The sequence below is a fragment of the Argiope bruennichi genome, chromosome X1 (genome assembly GCF_947563725.1).
Source record: "Argiope bruennichi chromosome X1, qqArgBrue1.1, whole genome shotgun sequence".
Lineage (NCBI taxonomy): Eukaryota > Metazoa > Arthropoda > Arachnida > Araneae > Araneidae > Argiope > Argiope bruennichi.
The window spans coordinates 130539909-130559596 of NC_079162.1; the positions used below are offsets into that span (position 1 = coordinate 130539909).

General features: G+C 31.3%; 1 protein-coding gene across 1 annotated transcript in view; it reads left to right on the forward strand.

The window, feature by feature from the left end:
- LOC129959094 (solute carrier family 23 member 1-like) overlaps window positions 1-19688 on the forward strand; it is a 99832-nt gene that overhangs the window by 74352 nt on the left and 5792 nt on the right. The window contains exons 11-17 of the mRNA XM_056071904.1: window positions 4351-4467; window positions 8834-8991; window positions 9405-9555; window positions 14333-14514; window positions 14589-14709; window positions 15322-15463; window positions 19066-19319. Coding sequence (XP_055927879.1) covers window positions 4351-4467; window positions 8834-8991; window positions 9405-9555; window positions 14333-14514; window positions 14589-14709; window positions 15322-15463; window positions 19066-19319 — 1125 coding nt within the window. The remainder of the gene's footprint in view (window positions 1-4350; window positions 4468-8833; window positions 8992-9404; window positions 9556-14332; window positions 14515-14588; window positions 14710-15321; window positions 15464-19065; window positions 19320-19688) is intronic.

Genomic DNA, 19688 nt, shown 5'->3' on the forward strand with positions numbered 1-19688 from the left:
GAAATCAATTACGGCAAAACATAAACTATTTTGATGTAAAAGCTACCATTTTATGACGATACAAGCAATCACATGCAGCAGTTTAAAAGCAGATGTAGCTAACATATATATTTGTTTTAACAAACTTGACATTTTTCTTCTTTTTATTTTTTGGTATTTTTCGAATGGGTTACAATTTCTAATTCTTTAAGAATGAACAAGTTTAGTTCAGAAGTATCCAAAAGTTACATTTGCCTAAAAATAAATAACGAATACGAATTCATTCGTGCATGAAAGGAGGAAAGACAGGCGTTCCTCATTCTCTTCGATGAGATCATGAACGTACCTATTATAAATGCAGTACTTAGAATGAAAAATTGTACCTACAACAAATTTTCTCTAAAGGACTTTTCAGTTTTTAAAAAAATGCAATGTAGATATAATATTTATAAGATATATTAGAATTTCCAACAATGACTGTGATATCAATATAGAATGCTCAGAATTCTCGTGATAATCCTTTCCTTCAATGAATTTTTCCTGCATATCCTTGAAAAAAATGCATAATAATGTCATTTAGATAGTTAATATCCGACCTTTTCGATACACTCACGAATATTGTTTTATTAGAATTCATCCGTGCAAAATATTTCGAAAATAAATTACGAACTTAGGGAGCACGCGAGACAAAAAAATATTAAACAAACATGAGGCAATTAAAAAAAAAAAATCCCTTCCTGTACATCCGAAACCATACGTAAAAGGAAAACGTGACTTTAAATGTTTCTAACAATAATTTATTCCCTAAACGTAGGGAAATCTTGACTGATTTAGTGAAAAATCAAGCGAAATGTGGAAATTGTTCTTTTGTGTTCGCTGGCGTAACTTTAATTCGCGTTTACCACCTGCACATTTAAGAGTTGTGTTCTTTTCTTGTGTGTGAACTGAACTTCATTCCCCAAAAAGCACATTCTTTGGGACTTATTTCAACTATTTTGGAAATAGATGGTGTATCATTGCGATTTCAAGAATCTAATTGAAGGAAGGGTAAAACTTTGGATTTTGTTACGCTGCTTCAAAAGTCAACCATGGTAATAGTCGAATACTTTTTAACTCTAGTTTTTAATTAATTATTCAAATTATTTTTAAATAATTATTTTTAATAAATTATTTGCTCTGATTTCAAAAGACCGAAATGCCTATTTCTTTCGTATAATTATGACACTTTTTTGACTTACATTTAATAAAATTGTTATAGCATTAAAATTAAAAATAAAATTTAGAACATCAATAATATTTATTAATTGTGTCCGCTATCGATTTCATGAGGATTAGGAATATAAAAATCAATTGTTATATTAAAATGATTTAATAGCTATTTTTTCAATTTCCCAACTAAGAGAAAGAAAAGGGCAATATTCCATATCTCTTTATAAAGTGATAATCCTAACGGCGCTATTTGGCATGATGTTTACAATTTTTTTATAAATTGGAAAAAATAATTAATCACATAAATTGTTTATTATAAATTGGTTAAAAATGATCACATAAAACTGCGCAATTACAAAGAAAATTTCTACAATCTATAATGCTTGAATATATAAATAAGCTTGAGTCGTATAATAAAATATAGTAAATGTTACTAAAATAAAAATTATCCTGATTGAATGATAGTTATTAGTATTATTGAAAATTATTCAAAAATAATATTATTTATTTGATTATTAACTTTTATTTGGATATTTGTGTCGAGAGTGTCCTTATTCATATTCTTTTTAACATTGAAAGAAGAGTTAGAATGAAGTGCCCCTTAGAAAGATGTGCAGTATTATATCCCTGAAGTTTTGAAGTGACACGAGGATTCACAGTTTTGAGCCGTAGTCAAATGTCCTTGAGCTCGACGTTTGATCCACCACATGAGATTTAACATGCACTGCAGAAATTTGATGGAATCAGATCTCGAGCCAGCAATCCTCCAATCCCAAAGCTCAGATTTTACCCTTTAGAGTCTGTTAGGACTGTACAGTTAGAATTAAATGTAATATAGTTTGATTAATCAGCACTTTGTGATCTCCAAGTTGTTAACGCCTTATTTAAAAATAAGAATTGCTCTTTATAATTTAATTTTCTGTAAATCGACATATTTAAACGAATGCATGTTTGTATTGCCATTGCCATTCAAAATGCCATTTGTTTTATCCTCATCATCTGCAGTGTTTTAAAATTAAATTTCAAATTTAAGAGGATGCCAGTTTAGTCTTACAAAGGCCGTAGTGGCCTGGTGGTAAAGTCTCTGGTTTGGAACCGCAGAGTTCAGGTTCGAGACCCGATTCCACCGAAGAACCGTCGTGTAAGCGGGTCTGGTGTAAGTTAAATCCATCGGGGCCAAACGTTCTCTCGCTGGTGTGGTATGGAAGCTTGGAGAGGGAGTGCCAGCTTAGATGTAGTCCTCGTCATCTGACTGCGGTTCAAAATCACGAGGTCCGTCCCATAATAGCCCTAGTGTTGCTTTAAAACGAGACGTTAATATAACCAAACTAAATCAAGTCATTAACTGAAATGCTAGATAACGTATTAAAATTATAAGGAAAATTAATAACATGTTACGTTGAAATTATTTCCAAATTGGTAAAAACGAAAAGCAGTTTGAATGAAGAAATTCTAAATCCATCTTGCTCATTTGATGTTTACTCGTACTATGTTTATCTGAATAAACCTTGAAAATATTGATACAGATGAAGATGATGAAAAATCTAGATGGACTTTTTATGTTGTAACTATCTTATACCTAATCATGTTTCATGAAACTGGTATTGCGAAAAGGAATATAATTTTTAGAGAATGTTTTGCGAACAGTGTAAAACATGTAGAAAGAACAACTGATACTTTAAGAGAGTAAATATCCATCGGCTGTCTAATTAATGTAGCTACGATCATGACCGACTCATATAAGATGATAACGCTTGTTATTTAATGCAAGTAAATTAAGTTTTTTTTCCCCTATTACTCGAGATACGAATAATGATACCCAATTTTCTTCTGGAATGTAAATAGTAAGATTCAAAAATAAGACTTTTCAGGGGATATTTAGAGAAAATAAATCATTTGTATATTCGTGCAAATAGTAGGAATTGCAGTATTTCCTAGAATTAAAAAAATAAGAAATCTGGCTTTTAAAGAATTTTCTCAATTAAGATGCATTTCTGACTGAAAAAAAAAAACTTTCGTGTTCCCATTTTCATTTGAAAAGCTCATAGGATGTTTTAAGAGCAGTTATAAGTTTCAAAAGAAATGTTTTGAGTGAGGATAAATTTTTAAAAAACTGTTTTTGCTTTTAGATACTGAAGAAGACGAAAGATAAAAAGCCTGTTGTAGATATCGGGGCAAAAAAATTTTTTTCTGCTAATCCCCTGTTGTGATCGTGATCCAAAGTTTTTTTTAAAAAATGTGTTTTGATGATAAGAGGCGTATTCGAAAAATGAGTAACTTTTTGGGAAAAAAAGGAAGAAAAAAAAACTATTAAAAAATTTTTCCAAACCAATTTTATTTTTACATGAAAAAGCATACTTTAAATTATTTTTCTACATAGTTCCCGCCAGTGTTGAAACACTTGTCGTAGCGTGTTACCAGCTTTTCTATACCTTCTTCATAGAAACTTCCCGCCATCAGTGAGCCATTTTGAAACCCATCAGGAACACACCTTGTGATAACCTAAGCAATTTGTAACAATTTCGTACGAAACAGAAGGTGAAATTGCGTAGGTGAAATCCGTCTGAAAGCAGCGTCATTGTGAAACGTCTATTCTCGTGGATTTTTTCATCCACTTTCCTTACGAGATCATCGTTGACAAAAGAAGGCTGACCACTCCGAGCCACATTGTGGACATTTGATCGACCTTCATGAAATATTCTAACCCATTTTCCCACCCTTCCATCTCACATCGTGTCTTCACCGTAAACATCAGTAACTTGACGATAGATTTCAGCCGGTTCCACATTTCTTGAGCTCAAAAATCGAATGACAGCACGAATCTCGCAGTCGGCGGGGGTCAGTCATTGTCGTAAACATTTTAAATGTGTGCAGCTAACTGTAAACATAACGTAAAGCAACCCAAATGCGTCAGTTGAAAGCCAGTGAACAGCGCAAGAACGCAGACCGCAGTGTTGGGGCGAAGGAACAATAAAACGGTACTTACTTTCCGAATATGCTTAGTATTTCGATTTGAATTATAATAATAATAGTAATGTATTTTTTGCAGCTATTACGAAAACTATTCAAAATAAGTTTTTTGACCTCATATGGTGATATTATATATCTATGGTTCTTTCATAGATAAACCAAATCTTTAATATATATTTTTTTAATTTTCAGGCATCAGAAAATAAGGCTGATGTTACCATTCATACAATTGAGGGTCTAAGTAAGGATATAGATTATAAAATCGATGACATTCCGCCATGGTATGTGAGTCTCATTTTAAGCTTTCAGGTGAGTATAACTGTTATTTGAAAGATATTCCATTTGAATGAAGATATTTCCAAACGAATACTTTTCGTTTATGCGCTCTTTGGTGTTAAAAAAAGATTCTAAAATAACAGAAAACAAGAAGACAGGGCCAAAAGGTGACTCTTTGCCGACGATGTCAAATGAATCTTGAGCTCTTTAAAATTCAAATATTTTTCAGAATCTTCAGTCATATGTGGGCTCATTCTCTACCGATTACTTCCATCTATCTGTAACAATAAATTTATGACCTAGTGAATGTTAAGAACACGGATTATTTAAGGCACGGAACACAGACGAATCGTTCAAAATCAACATCCCTTGTCGATAAGCGAAAATCACGTGAAAGCCCCCAACCCACACCACTTGAGCTGCCGTTATGGGGTTAAAGTTTCTGATTTTAGACCTCGACTGTTTTTACTTTCTCGTCTACGAAGTATAGAGGAATCGTCAAATAATTCGAACTCGAGATCTTAATAAATCTCCACTTTCACACCTCCCCAAGTCTGAAAAACACGTTTTTAGCATTATATCTGTCTGTTTCTGAACACGATAAAATACTTTGAGCTAGATGGACAAAATTTGGTATATGGACGTATGACCAGATCTGCAGATTTTTTTTTCAAATTTTGAACGAAATTTATTCACAAGAAGTTTATCTGCCTGGCTGCTCGATTACAAATAAACACGAAAACGCTGAGTTAGATAAATAAAATTTGGTACACTGATTTAGCATCTAAAATATAGATGTTTTTAAAACTTTGAACAAAATCCGTCAAAGGGTTGAGTTTCTGTCGGTCTGTCCTTTCGCATGCATATAAACGCAATAAGTTATAATCAGAATGACTTACATCAATGAAATTTGGCATGTCTTCTTGTGACTACAACTGTAGTTTCATGTCAAATTTTGTTTTTATTCGGTCCGAAAAAAAGTGTGAAAAATGCATATTTATATGATAGATTCAGTAAAAGTATCAGGTTCACTCCAAAGATCGTAACTATTGTTTACTAATACCATGCCAATTACTTACGGTCTTACCGAAGGCCCATCAGTTAATGCGGGAGGGATCAGACCTTAACAAGTATGCGTGAAAGTTTCGCCCTAGCTTTCCACTCTGATTACATTGCTTTCCACTCTGATTACATTCATTTTCATGTATAAATGTTTGTTTTGTATTTTATTGAGGTTTCTGTTTCAGTAAATGATAATCAATTTTTAACGACTGTTTTAAATTTTCTTTCTTTGTATGTTTATCGAAGTTCAATTTTATTTTCGTATTGTTATGAGCACTGCTAGCTTTTACGACTTCTGCTTTTTTAACCCTTTAAAGGGCCATTTTTTTTCTAGTCATAATATGTTAAAATATTTTGAGGCTTGAAATTAGAATAAGAAAAGGGATTCATTTAGCTTATTAGATAAATTTAATTTGATTAATTAATTAATTTGGTTAATTAATAATTAAGTACAAATCAAGACACATCATTTTGTGTGAGATAAAGAGCTGAAGCATCTAAGTTTCTGTCCTTCTAAAAAAATTTGTCAAAACTTATGCCAACCTACATAATTTCATATAAAGATGATAAATTTGGTGGGAAGCATACTTCCCACGGCCCTAGAAAGGGTTAAATTAAAAAAGTATTTAATGCATACGCTAATAAAAACTTATTGATACTTTTTCAAAACTTTTCTTATATTTATTATTTCCTATTCATTAATCTTGAAAATATTTCACTATTAGAATTATTATGAAATCTTACAATTTATTTTTCTCAAATCAACTATTTGATAGCATCTCACAGATTCAATACAGGCTTAATAAAAGAAAGAGAGTAAGTGACCGAAAGGTATTAAAAAGCGGCAGTGTGACCGAGATTACAGAATTTCAGAACTCTAGTACATGAGGAAATGAGTGCAAATCTGATAGAAGTCAAATAAATTAAAAGTATGAACAAATTGACTGAGCAGTAAACGCTGCGGATCGCGAGAGTGTAGAACTGAAATGTATGCATGGAGCTCACATAAGAAAGTATGCCCTCTCATCGACGATGAAACTGTTAACCAACCACAACATCTTTATTGTATGCCCACAGCCTACTAAAATGACGGACACCTACTACTTGAAATGACTGTTTTTATAGCAGAGATAAAAGATGTTTAATTTATATTGGCACATTTTCTTTTCAACTATTAGGTTAATCAAAAATCGTAAAGTAATTTTAATTTATATGTGAATCAAAATCATGAATTCATATATTTTATGTTTATTTCATGAAAATGTTATTCTGGAGTTTTTTTCTACCTCTACATTTTTTATTCATACTGTTTATAAAAAAATGCATTTCTAGTTAAAAATCAAATCTACTCTGCTGATACCTTTACAAAAATTACTGAATGCTAGCTTTTCTCTCTTAAACACCATAACTTTTTTTAATAACTTCATTTTGTATCTATATTAAATGGGATAAAGGCCTTGGGTGACAGATTACTCAGTAAATCTGATTTTAACGAATAGCCGAGAGCTTCCTTGATAAAATAACTTACTCGTCCAGCCTCTCAATCCGAGAACTTAAGCGGACCAAAAATTCTTGTTGATGTATTGGCTTTGTATGCTAGTATGTTCACGCAGGGAAGACTTACCCCTAAACGATTTTCTCAAATTAAGTGAAAGTTGGTGATTAATTTTTAGTGCCTTTGGCCGTATAGTGTATTGGAAAGGATTCTCAAAAATCATTGCAATAGTGTGTAGTAGAATGTGTTCCGAAATCAATGTTCTCCTTCTCATTTTTTTTCTGGATTGGAATTTTACGCCTTGAAGGTATGACTCCGAGTATTTCTAAACATATTTTGGTATACTTCAAGCTGTAATTTGTTGCACAGTAGTTTAGAAATGTTTGGGAAAAAACTAGGATCAAATCTTCCGAATTCCCTTATATTTTTCAAGAGAGTTTACAAAGATATCATTCGTTGAGTTTTTTCATAGCGAAAACATAAAAAGATTATTTATGGTGAAGTGTGGTTGATATTTTACTTTTGTTTGCTTATATGAGTATGCGCAGTAAAAGGAACTAAATAAAAAAACATGTTTGACAACTGTTCAGCTGACTACAGTTCCTTAACACTTCAGCACTCAAATAACAAAATGTACGATAAAAGTATCTAAAGATATTGGATCTGTTGAAGTCAAACGGCCCACAGCTGTAGTGTTGATGACGTCATTTAACTATGATTCGCAATTATTCATCAATCTAACGTAATAGAACAGAAAGCTGATTTAACTAAATTATACTAAATCCAAAGAGGGTTCTAAATGTTTAATTTCGGTTTTAGTATTTTTATTTTATTTTTGTCTTATGTTTGGAACAGTCAACGAAATCCATCTGTCACGTCGTATAACTTCATACAACTAACCAATTAAACGTTCTTCACACTAATTAATAAAAAAATTAACTTTTAAAGGGAATATCTAATCCATTTTAGTTTTTCACTAAAAAATGTGCTTTTTAAAAAAATTTAGTAGCATATTTCTTTTAATACGTATAAATTATAAAAGGAAAATACGTTTTATGAATAAGCAATTATAATAAAGTTTATAAGTGAGAAAGGGATTTTCAAAATTTTAGTTTAAAATTAATCGACGCTTTAATTCTATTCCTTTGGAACATTTTATTACTATTTTTACATTGTTGGCGCTCTTGTAACTCAAACCATAACTGACTATGGTGATGTCAGAGACAGCGCCCTCTGATGCTTTGTGGCTCTATAACTCAGTCAGGTCAGGCATTATTATTACAGATATAAGAGCATGGATCAAAACATGTGCTGCAGGCTTTGATCCATGCTCTTATATCTGTATCTCAAAATTATTTCTAAAATTTGTATGCAAATTGTCTAACATAACCTGTAAATTGTGTAACGTAACCTATAAATAAATAACTATTACTCTAACTCGGACTTTTTACTGAACCCCTTAACGATCCTATAACATCTCTTTAGAATTTAAAAAAAATTAGCTTTAGCTCAAACTTTATTTCCATACAATTTTCTTTGTTAATTCTAAATAATTTTTGCAAAATATTTTTGTTACGTATTACAACAGAATTTTTCATTGTTTCAATTACTACGTTTATACACACTCGCGTTGGGAAGACGTTAAATACATTTTTCCGTGCACGTTATCCTTGTTATTAGTTTTTAAAAATAATATAAAAAGGAGTTCATCAAACCTAAAATATTATCTTGCTACGATGTTTCGAACTACAGATTCGAATCTCTCTTTCTTTCTCTCTCTCTCTCGCTGTTTGCTGAATTATTTCACTTTTTGGGAAATAAATGTTTCTTGTTTTTCCACAGCATTATTTGATGATGCTAGGAGGCACCGTATCTTATCCATATTTAATATCCTCTCATCTCTGCATTCCGAATGACGACGCAACTCGAGGTTATCTAATATCGACAACCCTCTTTGTATCAGGAATAGGTACACTGCTTCAAACTACAGTCGGGACTAGGTAAGATACTGATAAATGCTTGGTATTCTACAATTAAATTTATTTAACATCAAGGCTAATAAGAAAATATAAACGTAAAATATTTCTTGCTTTTTGTAAGAATTCTAGAATATAAAATACTTAATTACTGTGTATGACTTTTCTGGGGAAGGGGGATTTCAAGAATGATTTTTCGCATTTGTGTTGCACTTGAATTGAGCCAACAATTATCCAGATCCAGAGGAATTCCCTTTTAAAACTTTCATCGATCTACCCGTTTTTGAATAATAATATTTAAAAGAAATTGTGCATTTGTAAACAGATCAGTAAGCATTTATTCGATAAATTAAATCAATATAAAAATTGTCCAGCTGTATGATTTTTTAGCAATATCTAAATGGCCCAATTCTTACAGTAACCTTTCATTATTACAGATTGCCCATTGTTCAGGGGAGTTCAATGGCTTTTCTGGTTCCTCTTCTAACAATACTTCATTTACCAGAATGGAAATGTCCTGAAAAGAACTCTAATATGTCTTTAACACCAGATCAAACGGCTGAGATATGGATGCCAAGGATGAGGGAGGTACTGTTGAGAATTTTACCTGCAATTTTCTAATTCTTCTGCGTTGAAATAGAGGATCACAGCTAAATATTTTACATAAGTATTTTTGAAAACACTTTTGTTTCCAATTATGGCATTTCTTAAATTGTATTCTGACATGACGAAAATGCAGACAAACATTGTTATTGCTTTAAGTTATCGGGAGGCCATCCGAGGCGCACACTTATAAAGTTGAGGGAGAGTTGCATCATAAAATGACTCCGGGTATAATAATTGAAACATAATGTCCAGAATCTAATTTTTGGCTCTTTTTTGAACAATGGCAACAACTGAGACAGAGAAATCTAAAGTTACAGAAAAATTTGTTGAGAATTATTCTTTATTCTTTTGTTAGAATTAGATTAGAAATCCTTAAACTTTTCTTTTTTTAGCTTCACGAATTTGGACTGACAGAAACGTGCTTATAAACATTTTTCAATTGCTGATTTTATTTATTTATTTATTTTCGAAAAAGTTGAATTTTTTTTAAACATATTGGAGGCATCGATCTGAAATATTTATAAGATATTCCTTCGTAAATTAAAATTTATTATAGAGTAATTGGGAAAATTCTCTCTCAAATTAAAAATAAATTTTTTTAAAAATACTTTTAAAAGTTATTTCTGATTTTATAAGCTCTCTTCTACAGCTTAATTTATAGATTTTTTGATACTTATAACTTTTTAATTTTAACTTTTCATCTCAGATCAGTAGTCTTTTATTTAAAAGCTAAAAAACAGTTTTTTAACCCCTCCCCCTCCTTATCCGGTACAATATCCGTCAGCGTGATATAGCGGCATGTTTTAGGTGGCCAACCTAACAACTTAAACAATAAAAATGCTTTTAAAAGTATTCGGATAACAAATGTATCGAAATTCGGATACCAAAAGTATTTGGATACCAAAATGAATAACACTTTACTCATCAAATAAAAAAAAAACATTAATACTATGCATTGTAAAACTAATTTCCTTTTTAAATCCTACAAGATGTTAAAATACTTATGCTACTGAAATACTTTCCTCAAACTCAAAATTTAAAGTATAATTATTGCTATAATACTTTTGCAGAAGATTTTTAATCCAAAAAAAAAAAGTGTTCGGACGCTCGTAAATTAATTAATAAAAATATTTTTGCTACTTGAAAACACTATTTTAATATTTTGTTGGCCGATCCTTGTTTTTTATTTTTTCTTTCAATCTACTTGGATGTGAATTGATTAATTGCTTGCATATATTGGTATCAATATTTCTCCATACTTTAATTAGTTTTTCTCTCCGAATATTTTTGCTAGCAATATTACTGTCATGTAAACGTTGTTATCCCATAAATGTTTTATAGGATTAGGGTCGGCACTTTGGGCTGGCATTTGAATGAACCATAAAACAATCACAGAGAGCCCATAGTCTACAAATATGGGACGCATGCTTCGGATCGTCGCCTTGATAGAATTTAAAATTGGTTAAAATATCTATTTCCTTTTTTAATCTTTTGTCTAATATTTCTTTTAAGAATGTCTAAGAAACCATATTTGTTCACTTTGCTGTTAATTAATACGAAGGCACGAAGTTTCTTGATTTAAGGTCAAAATTGGATCTTCTTCATACCTTTTGCTTCCTATTTGAACCAAAAACATTAAATTTACTTAAGTCAACAAAAATTACAGATTCTCAGAATCATTTTGGGTTTTTTAAAATAGCACCAAGCAAATTTCGGTCTCTCCATCTGGTTCACTAATAAACGGTTTCTTTTTAGCAACTGGAGCATGAAAGTCAAGATTTTTCAATATCTTTTTAAAATTTTGTGAATTTGATATTTTCTTGTAGCATTTTCTAGTTTCAAGTGTTAATTTAACAGCACTTACCTTCGGATTGATAATGATTTTTTTTAATTGCCGGACGTTCTTTTCGTGCTTTATTTTCTTCAGAACCAGCTAACATGTATTTAAAAATTATACTAAATACTGTTGTTTTTTTTAAATATCACTTAATTTTTAAATAGATTTTCCACTTGTATAGTGCTCTATAACGAATTTTTTCCTTTCGATTCTAATTTCTGTTTCACGTTGCAAAACGCTTTTCGATTTTCATTGTTATTACTGATTAATCAAAGTGTTGTACCTTAAAGCGGCACCTTAAGCAAGTAAGCATTTCATTACTTTAAGGCAAACACCTTAAGCAAGTAACCTTAAGTATACCTTATAGCAAGTAAGCAAGTAAACATATACCTTACCTTAAAGCAAGTAAGCCTTTCATTGCTTTTGATTTATCGCCAAATGTCTTCAATATCTCTCACTGTTCGAACACTTTTTGACATTTTCTTTTATCTTATTTATAATGAAAGGTGAAAAATTAGTGTAATTATTTAATTTATTCCGCTCCTTTTTTCCTCCAATTATGTCTAATAGTACTTTTTATAACATTCTAACAAAAGTTATAGTTATTCTCAAAAATAACAGAAATAATCAATTTCACTTTTTTTTTTTGTTAAAAATGTGCGAATACTTTTTTGCATGACTGTATTTTCATCACATTTTTTAATGCTTTTAATGAAAAATTGACTAGACTAGAAGTTCTTTAAAATAAATATTCAGAAGAAACTCAGTTAAAGCAATCTGCGCTAAAATGAATATAATGCTAAAATTTAATATCTTATTGAGGTCATCGATGAGTGGGAAAGAAAGCAATGTCATAAAAAAAACTAGTAAGTAAAACATAAAATATCCAACGATCTTTGTGATATGAAAATTTAATTGACCGAATTGTTTTTCTCGAAACTAATGCATGTGTTCAGGATTTTTTTTTATTTAAAAGAGAAAGAAAGAGGAGAAATCTTATGATGTTTCTGATCAACAGTGAATTGCTATTAAAAGATATTATATGACACCCTGCCTGATGCAAATTTTACTGGGGAGCCAATATGTAGCCAAGAAAATACGCTTCTAAAAGACGTGTAAGAATAGAATAATTCGATGTTGAAATGTCAGCACTTTAAGTTGTTGACATAACATTCAAATAAAAGGACAATTGCGAATTACAACAAGCATCATTCAAAACTGGTTGGATGAATTCACGGAATATGGATTGGCAAAGAATTTCTGGTATGATTTGCAATTTATATTGAGTTTTTCCTATTACGGTAACAAATCGTAAAAATTTGATTCGTGGGGTTAACATTCTAGTTTGAAATGAAAGACAAATGTAGGATGATTAAGCACATTCATTGCTACGGAAGAACCAAGAATGTTCGCTTTGGGCTAAGATTTGACAGTATGTATTTTTTATTTCCATTTTTGCGTATATAACGGGCACAAGTACTGTTTGTCTTTTCTGGCATTTACATCTAATTCGTATATCGCAGATAATGTATTAAATTTGAATACGAGCTTTAATCTTTAGGTTTATTTATTCGCTTGTTTATTACAAAGCCTGTCATTATGGATCTCTTGGCAATAATTAATTGCTTGAAAATCTGCCATCTTATTCCGCTAATTTCCTGAAATTATATTTTAAAATAAAATGTACTACTCTGAAAGAAGTTCTTTTGGATTCTTTTGTCATTTTAATTAGCGTTCTTAACAAAAATACACTTTAAGTAAACGGTTATTCATAGTAAGTCTCAGTTAGAGACTTACTATACAAAATTTGGTTGGTACAAAATTTCGGAAAGTGTCAGTCTATTTATACTATGTTTTCCCCCCTCTTCTTAACTATGAGGTTTGCAATTAATATTCGACTATGTATACAAGTAAGTAAAATTCCCAAATCATAACGCGCATTTTTGTCGACCAAAGAACGTAATATCATGTAATAAAGCTTTTCATATTTTGTAGTTATAGCTGAATTTTAAATATTTCAAAGTTCGTATAGTGGTCTTTAGGAAGTTTAAATAAGACTGTATTGTCTCAATGGAAATATTTCTGGGTTTTTTTTCATAAAAGATCGATTCTACTCAAATGGAACTGAAGTTAATCGAAATTCAGCGTGGTTCTACTTTGAAGGTAAAATTCGTCACATAGGAGGGAAAGTATCAATTTTAAAAATATTTGCCAGACAGCAGAAAATTCATACGTAGATATGAATGCTGATAATATTTGTCGGTATGAAAATATTTTCATTTATAAAAAAAATATGTCGCCATTCTAAAGTACAGAAATATTGCCTGTCGTATTGAAGTCAGTACTAGCAAAATGATATCAAAATAGGAAATTTGATGAGTGTTTGTAAAAAAAAAAAAAAAAAAAAAAGCACGAATTTTACCATTATTCTTATTTCTTTTTTACTATTACTTAAAATTAACCAAAATTCTGCATTTTGTTATCATTATTATTTAGTCTGAAGTTAATTGAGACAGTTATTATTTGGCACACCTTATCTTTTGATTTTGATAGGTCTGGTGTAATGCAAATGATTGCATTTAAATTAGATTAGATTAACACAATATTTTTTAAAAATAGGAAGGCTATTTTTGGGAGAATCTCGTCATTTTGAATAGTGATTCAGATGACAATTATTCGCAAAGTGACAGCCACTGAGATGGTATTCCCCTCTTTAAGCTTCCATACAATGCCTTGGGGAAAGGCATTTCACACACGCCTTCGAGTTTAACATGCACCCTGGTACATATATACCGTGAATGTTTGTGAGTTTCTAACCAGAAGACCATCGGTCCAGAGTCTGTGACCTTACCCTTGATTTAGAACAAAGACTCAGCGAAATAATAAAAATGGAATTGAAAGTAGTTCCTTCACTGACCACAGGTTCAAGGAGCTATCATCGGAGCTTCTGTGTTTGAGATGTTGATTGGAATGACAGGAATGATTGGACTTCTTTTGAACTGGATAACACCTTTAGCTATTGTGCCCACCATAAGCCTCGTGACTCTGCCCCTCTTCGCAGAAGCGGCACACTCTGCTTCAGGGCATTGGGGGATTGCAGCTTTGTAAGTATGGAATGGCGTCTGTGTTTCAAAACTGATTTGATTACAATCAATTAAATATATTTCTTCTTTTTCAGAACAATAGGGCTCATGATATTATTTTCCCAGGGCTTACGAGATTTTACTATTCCATATTTCAAGTACAGTTCTAAAAAAGGATGGACCACGGGACGATTTCCTCTCTTCAAATTATTCCCTGTAAGATTTTATTTATATTTTTTAAGAAAATTGGTTATTATTGAAAATTTGATATGAGGTTTGTCACATTTCACATTCAGATGATAAGTTAGATTAAAGTAATACTTGAACGAAATTCTACTTACAGCTCTATAAAGGGCATCATGATAGGAGATAAATTTAAAAGTCCCTTCCCTCTAAATAAAATGTCTCGCATTTAAATACTCCATGAAATACCTCTGTCTAGTGTACTGAAAGGACAATAAACTATTGCACTTTTTCAGTATTGAAAAAATGGCCTTTATTTTCTGCATACAGAGTTTGTTATAATTTAGATTTAAATGGTAAAACACTATTTTACAAAAAATTTCTGAAAATACTTAAAATGAATCGAATGCATTATGTTCTAAGAACTTAAATTCTCCTACAAAGAGTACAGCTTCTGGATGTAATATAAATATAATTTATATTTGATTGATTTCATTAATCCGATCACTACAAATAATTTCTATGAAACGACTGAGAAACAAGTACAGATGAAGCACAATCTCATTTATTTTAACTAAAGAACTGAATGGAGAAATAATTGCAATTTAGGAGAAATTATATTTATGCTCTAAATTTAAATTTCAGATATTATTAACCCTTATATTGTCATGGTCATTATGTGGTATTTTCACTGCTGCCAATATCTTCCAAGAAGGTAATCCTGCAAGAACTGACACGCTTTTATCCGTCTTAGATAACAGCCCATGGATTAGGTTGCCGTATCCAGGTTTGTATAAAATTTCCGAAATTAATTTCTCATGCTTATTTATATATACATGCACTTAAGTACCAGAAAAATTGGTACTCCATGGCAGCGATGGATGTAAAAATATAAAAAAGCATGAGTTCCACGATCTTCTAAAATTATCTATCTATCTAGTATCTATCTATCTTGTATAAGTATCTATCTTCTTTAGGAAGTTCATACCATACTTCCTTCCAGGATATTCTGAGGTTTTGATTTTTTTTTCCTTTGTTCGATAGCACACTGAATAGCATTTCGAACGAGTTCTATCATGATCAATGTCTGGGGACATGGATGAATGCCGAAACTCCAAACTCTACTAATGTAACCATAATGTGGCATTCTGATATCTGCATACAGATGCCTCAATATCTATTGGGAAAAGATTCAGCCATTTACATGAATGCAAGATAGAAGCGGGAGTACGTCTTTAAAAAGAATGCTCGCGCAGTGTTGGAAAATAACAAAAATTGTGGACAAAGCAAGGGCCCAAATGATAGTAAGCCTAAATATTATAACGGATCTCCTATTCCATCAATAAGTACAATTCCTGTTGACAGGTGAAATCAATAATTTGATGCAGTTTGCATCACTCAAAAACCCTTCTATATGCCTGATACATTTGGAAACGCAACTTACCAGATCGTGCTCTTTTTCAAGACCATGAGCTATCTACTCGTAGTTTCGGTGTGGTCATGTTCAAGTGTGTGTATGTGTCGTGTAATCTTTAAGAGAATACGAGTTGGTCGGCGGCTGTTAAAGCTCATATTTCGCAGTATATGCTGCATAACCCAAACCTGATGTATTCTTAGGTTTCCTACCTGTAGCATTTAATTCCGATGCTGTCAGCAAGAGTATTTCATAAGAAAGGAGAAATAATTTTTGACATCGAGGATGACTATATTCATCGAGCATCATTGTAGAGCGACTTGGGGGTGGGGGTCTCAGAATTCTTATTCTCACGAAAAGCTCTTGCACTCTGTATATATCTCTGGTAGTTGGCAACGATGCCATTCCATTTCTAACTATTCTTTCGGATGCAATGAGGTATGAGCATAAGCGCAGTCACAATATATTTCTCATGAACTTTTTGTATCAATTTTTCTAGTATTTGAGTGCATATATGCGTATGGCGCATGGTTTATATATATAATTTGCTTTTTTATTTGACGATCAAATAAAAATAAAGCAATCCTTTAGGAAATTTCTCCGGCATAGACATTTGGCTGCTTACTACAGTAAAATGTATAATTCTACGTGATAAATATGTGTTAGTCTCATATGAGAAACATATGCTATTATGAAGCGAGTTAGGTTGCATTTGAAGAAGCGAAATTCGATATTTCCTTGTACAAACGCTTTCAGAGAATACCCTCAAAAAGACTTATAGTATTGCTAATTGATTTCATTGGTTTTTTTTAGTTTCGTGCTTGGTTCGTTAATGTTTGACGATTGTCAAAGAAATGAATGAACAAGTTGAGTCAACCTCGATGAACTGATTTGATATCAATAAGTATTTTAAGATCTTTTTTAACATTATAGCCATTTTTCTGTAACTTAGTATCCATAACTTCTTCTAAGATAACCACAATATAACTATGTTTGATCCGAACATATATGGGAACTGCCACAGATAACACAATATTGAACCATACAAAATAGATCAATTACAAGGGCCGATAGGACGTTCTCTTTAAGAGATGGAAGCCCTCTTAAAGAGAACATCCCACTAAAGAGGTCCTTGCAGAATGTTTTAACTTTCGTTACTGAATGACGAAGACTGAAATATTAATGCTATGAATAGAATGTTCTAATCTACACACTTGATCCTTTTTTCAATTCAGGGATGCGCTCTTTCAAAAACATATTGTCACCTGTTTCATATTGTACTTAATGTATGAAAGCATACTACCATCAAGATAGCGTGCAATGAAAACATGTGATGCATTCGCATCCTGTTTCAACATTTTTAATAAAACTACTTTTTTTTTGTATTCCTTTGTTCACTTTATTTAAATAATCGATTTCGTAAAAGTGGTTATTATTTGTTCGAGTAAATTATAATTTCTGACGAGCAATTATGTGGAAATATTCAGGCATTTTAACAAGATATCAAACTTTGCCAAATTGCATTAAGATAATGCATGTATATGACACATACCAGTTTAAATAATAAGGCGCATCGTATAGTGATTTTCAGTTATCTGAAAATTTCCACGTTTGATCTGATATCTTATAAAAAATTTTGAATTAAAGAAAATAATCTTTAATTAATATACGTAATCCATGGTAAGTTAAGAAAATGAATTTTGCTACATAAAATTGTACGTCAGTCGTTTAAAGGGTCAAACTCATAATTTTAAATACCCTATCGCACTTCATTATTTCTGTTGAGGAAGATTCATTAAAATCAACAGGATTGTTCTATCCTCGATTTTCCAGTATTATCTTATATTAAGAGATACGTCTATAGTAGAGGAACTATTGGTCCATTCTTCTTCTCAGAAAGGTGCTAACCAAGGTCACGTGATCCATTAGGACGTAGCTTTCAACTGATATCTAGCTTGCTAGGTTTTTGAATCATCATTTTCACAAACATATTGATAGGCAAACGGACAATCTTCCCTTTAACAAATTTTACCTAAAATTTATTTCCTTCTGGGATATCTCAAATATGAGGATGAGTTGTTATCGGATAAGTAAACAAGTTCTTGTTCCTCCGAGAGTACAATAAGGATAGTATGGTTGTATTGACCACATTTCCGATAAGGAAACATGTCCCTTTCGGGAGTGATTAATGTAAGGTCGGTTACGAGTATTTTGTGATTGACCACAGAATTCGAGCTATTATACAATGACCCGATCATTAAGTCACTCTGTTTGTCTAAACTGATCGAGAATTATTTATGAGACATGATGCAGAGCTTCAATTTCAGTGCTGGGAGTGCAAACAAGATTTCATCCATATAGCCTGCTATGTTTTTTTTTTTTTTTTTTTTTTTTTACTTTTTGTGCTCATACACAGACATAATTCCAAAAATGAGTCTTTTGGGATTCAAGTAAGTCTAAAACATGCAGTGTCATCAAAACTCTCGTGGTCAAGTTTGTTGATGATTAAAATACTTTCTTTTCTTCTTCAAATGCGAGGAGGTACAAAAGCAATAATTACTTATTTTTTAGACTACTGTGATTTATTAAGTCTCATTTCAAAATTGCCATTTAAGAATTAAATTAATTAAAATTTTAGTTAAAAAATATGTAGAGAACTTTAACTTTTAAAGTATTGAAATTCAGTACATCGTCGTTGTTATATAAAATTGTCGTGTGTCAAATTTTCCAAACATTTTTATAAGTTGATACTTCTGCTATCAAATTCTTGTACATGATCTATGATTGAAACATGTTATCACAAAATACCACATGTCGCTAGCGGTTCCAACTGTTATATCAATTTTTTTTTTATGTTTTGCTGTGTGTGATGTTTTATATATGACACTTTGGTATAGCAGCAATAATATATTCTAATTAAAGTATCGACATAATACATTGCTTTCTAAAAGTTATAACAAATCTTTTTCATGCAGGTCAATTTGGATTGCCAACTTTCAGTGTTGCTGCTGTTTTGGGTGCTATTGCAGGATCTTTTGCATCAATAATAGAATCTGTAGGAGACTATTATGCATGTGCTCGACTCTCCGGTGCTGAAGCACCACCGAAACACGCCATAAATAGAGGAATTTTTGTTGAAGGTCTGTGCTGTATGATAGCTGGGTTCTTTGGAACAGCATGCGGGCTCACATCATTCAGTGAAAATATTGGAGCCATTGGAATAACAAAAGTAAAATCTTCAATCAAGATATCTTGTTAATAAAGTAGGAAAAAAAATCAAAATATTCAAATATGTATATAATAATTTTTCAATATGCCTTATGTATTAAAAACTAATGTAAACTATTATGAATTTATACATATGACAAAACATGTTGTATTCAGTTATATATTCAATTAATTATATAGTTTAGATGGAGTAAATATTTTGTCATGAATGAAGAAACAATCGATTTTAACATGCAAATTGCAACTTAACAGATGCTTTAAAGTGTTACAAAAATTAAAAAAAAAAAAAAATACTATTACCGACATCTAGAGAATATCTAAATCTTAAACATTTAAATATGGAAGCTACCCCTTAACAGAAAATGTTAAA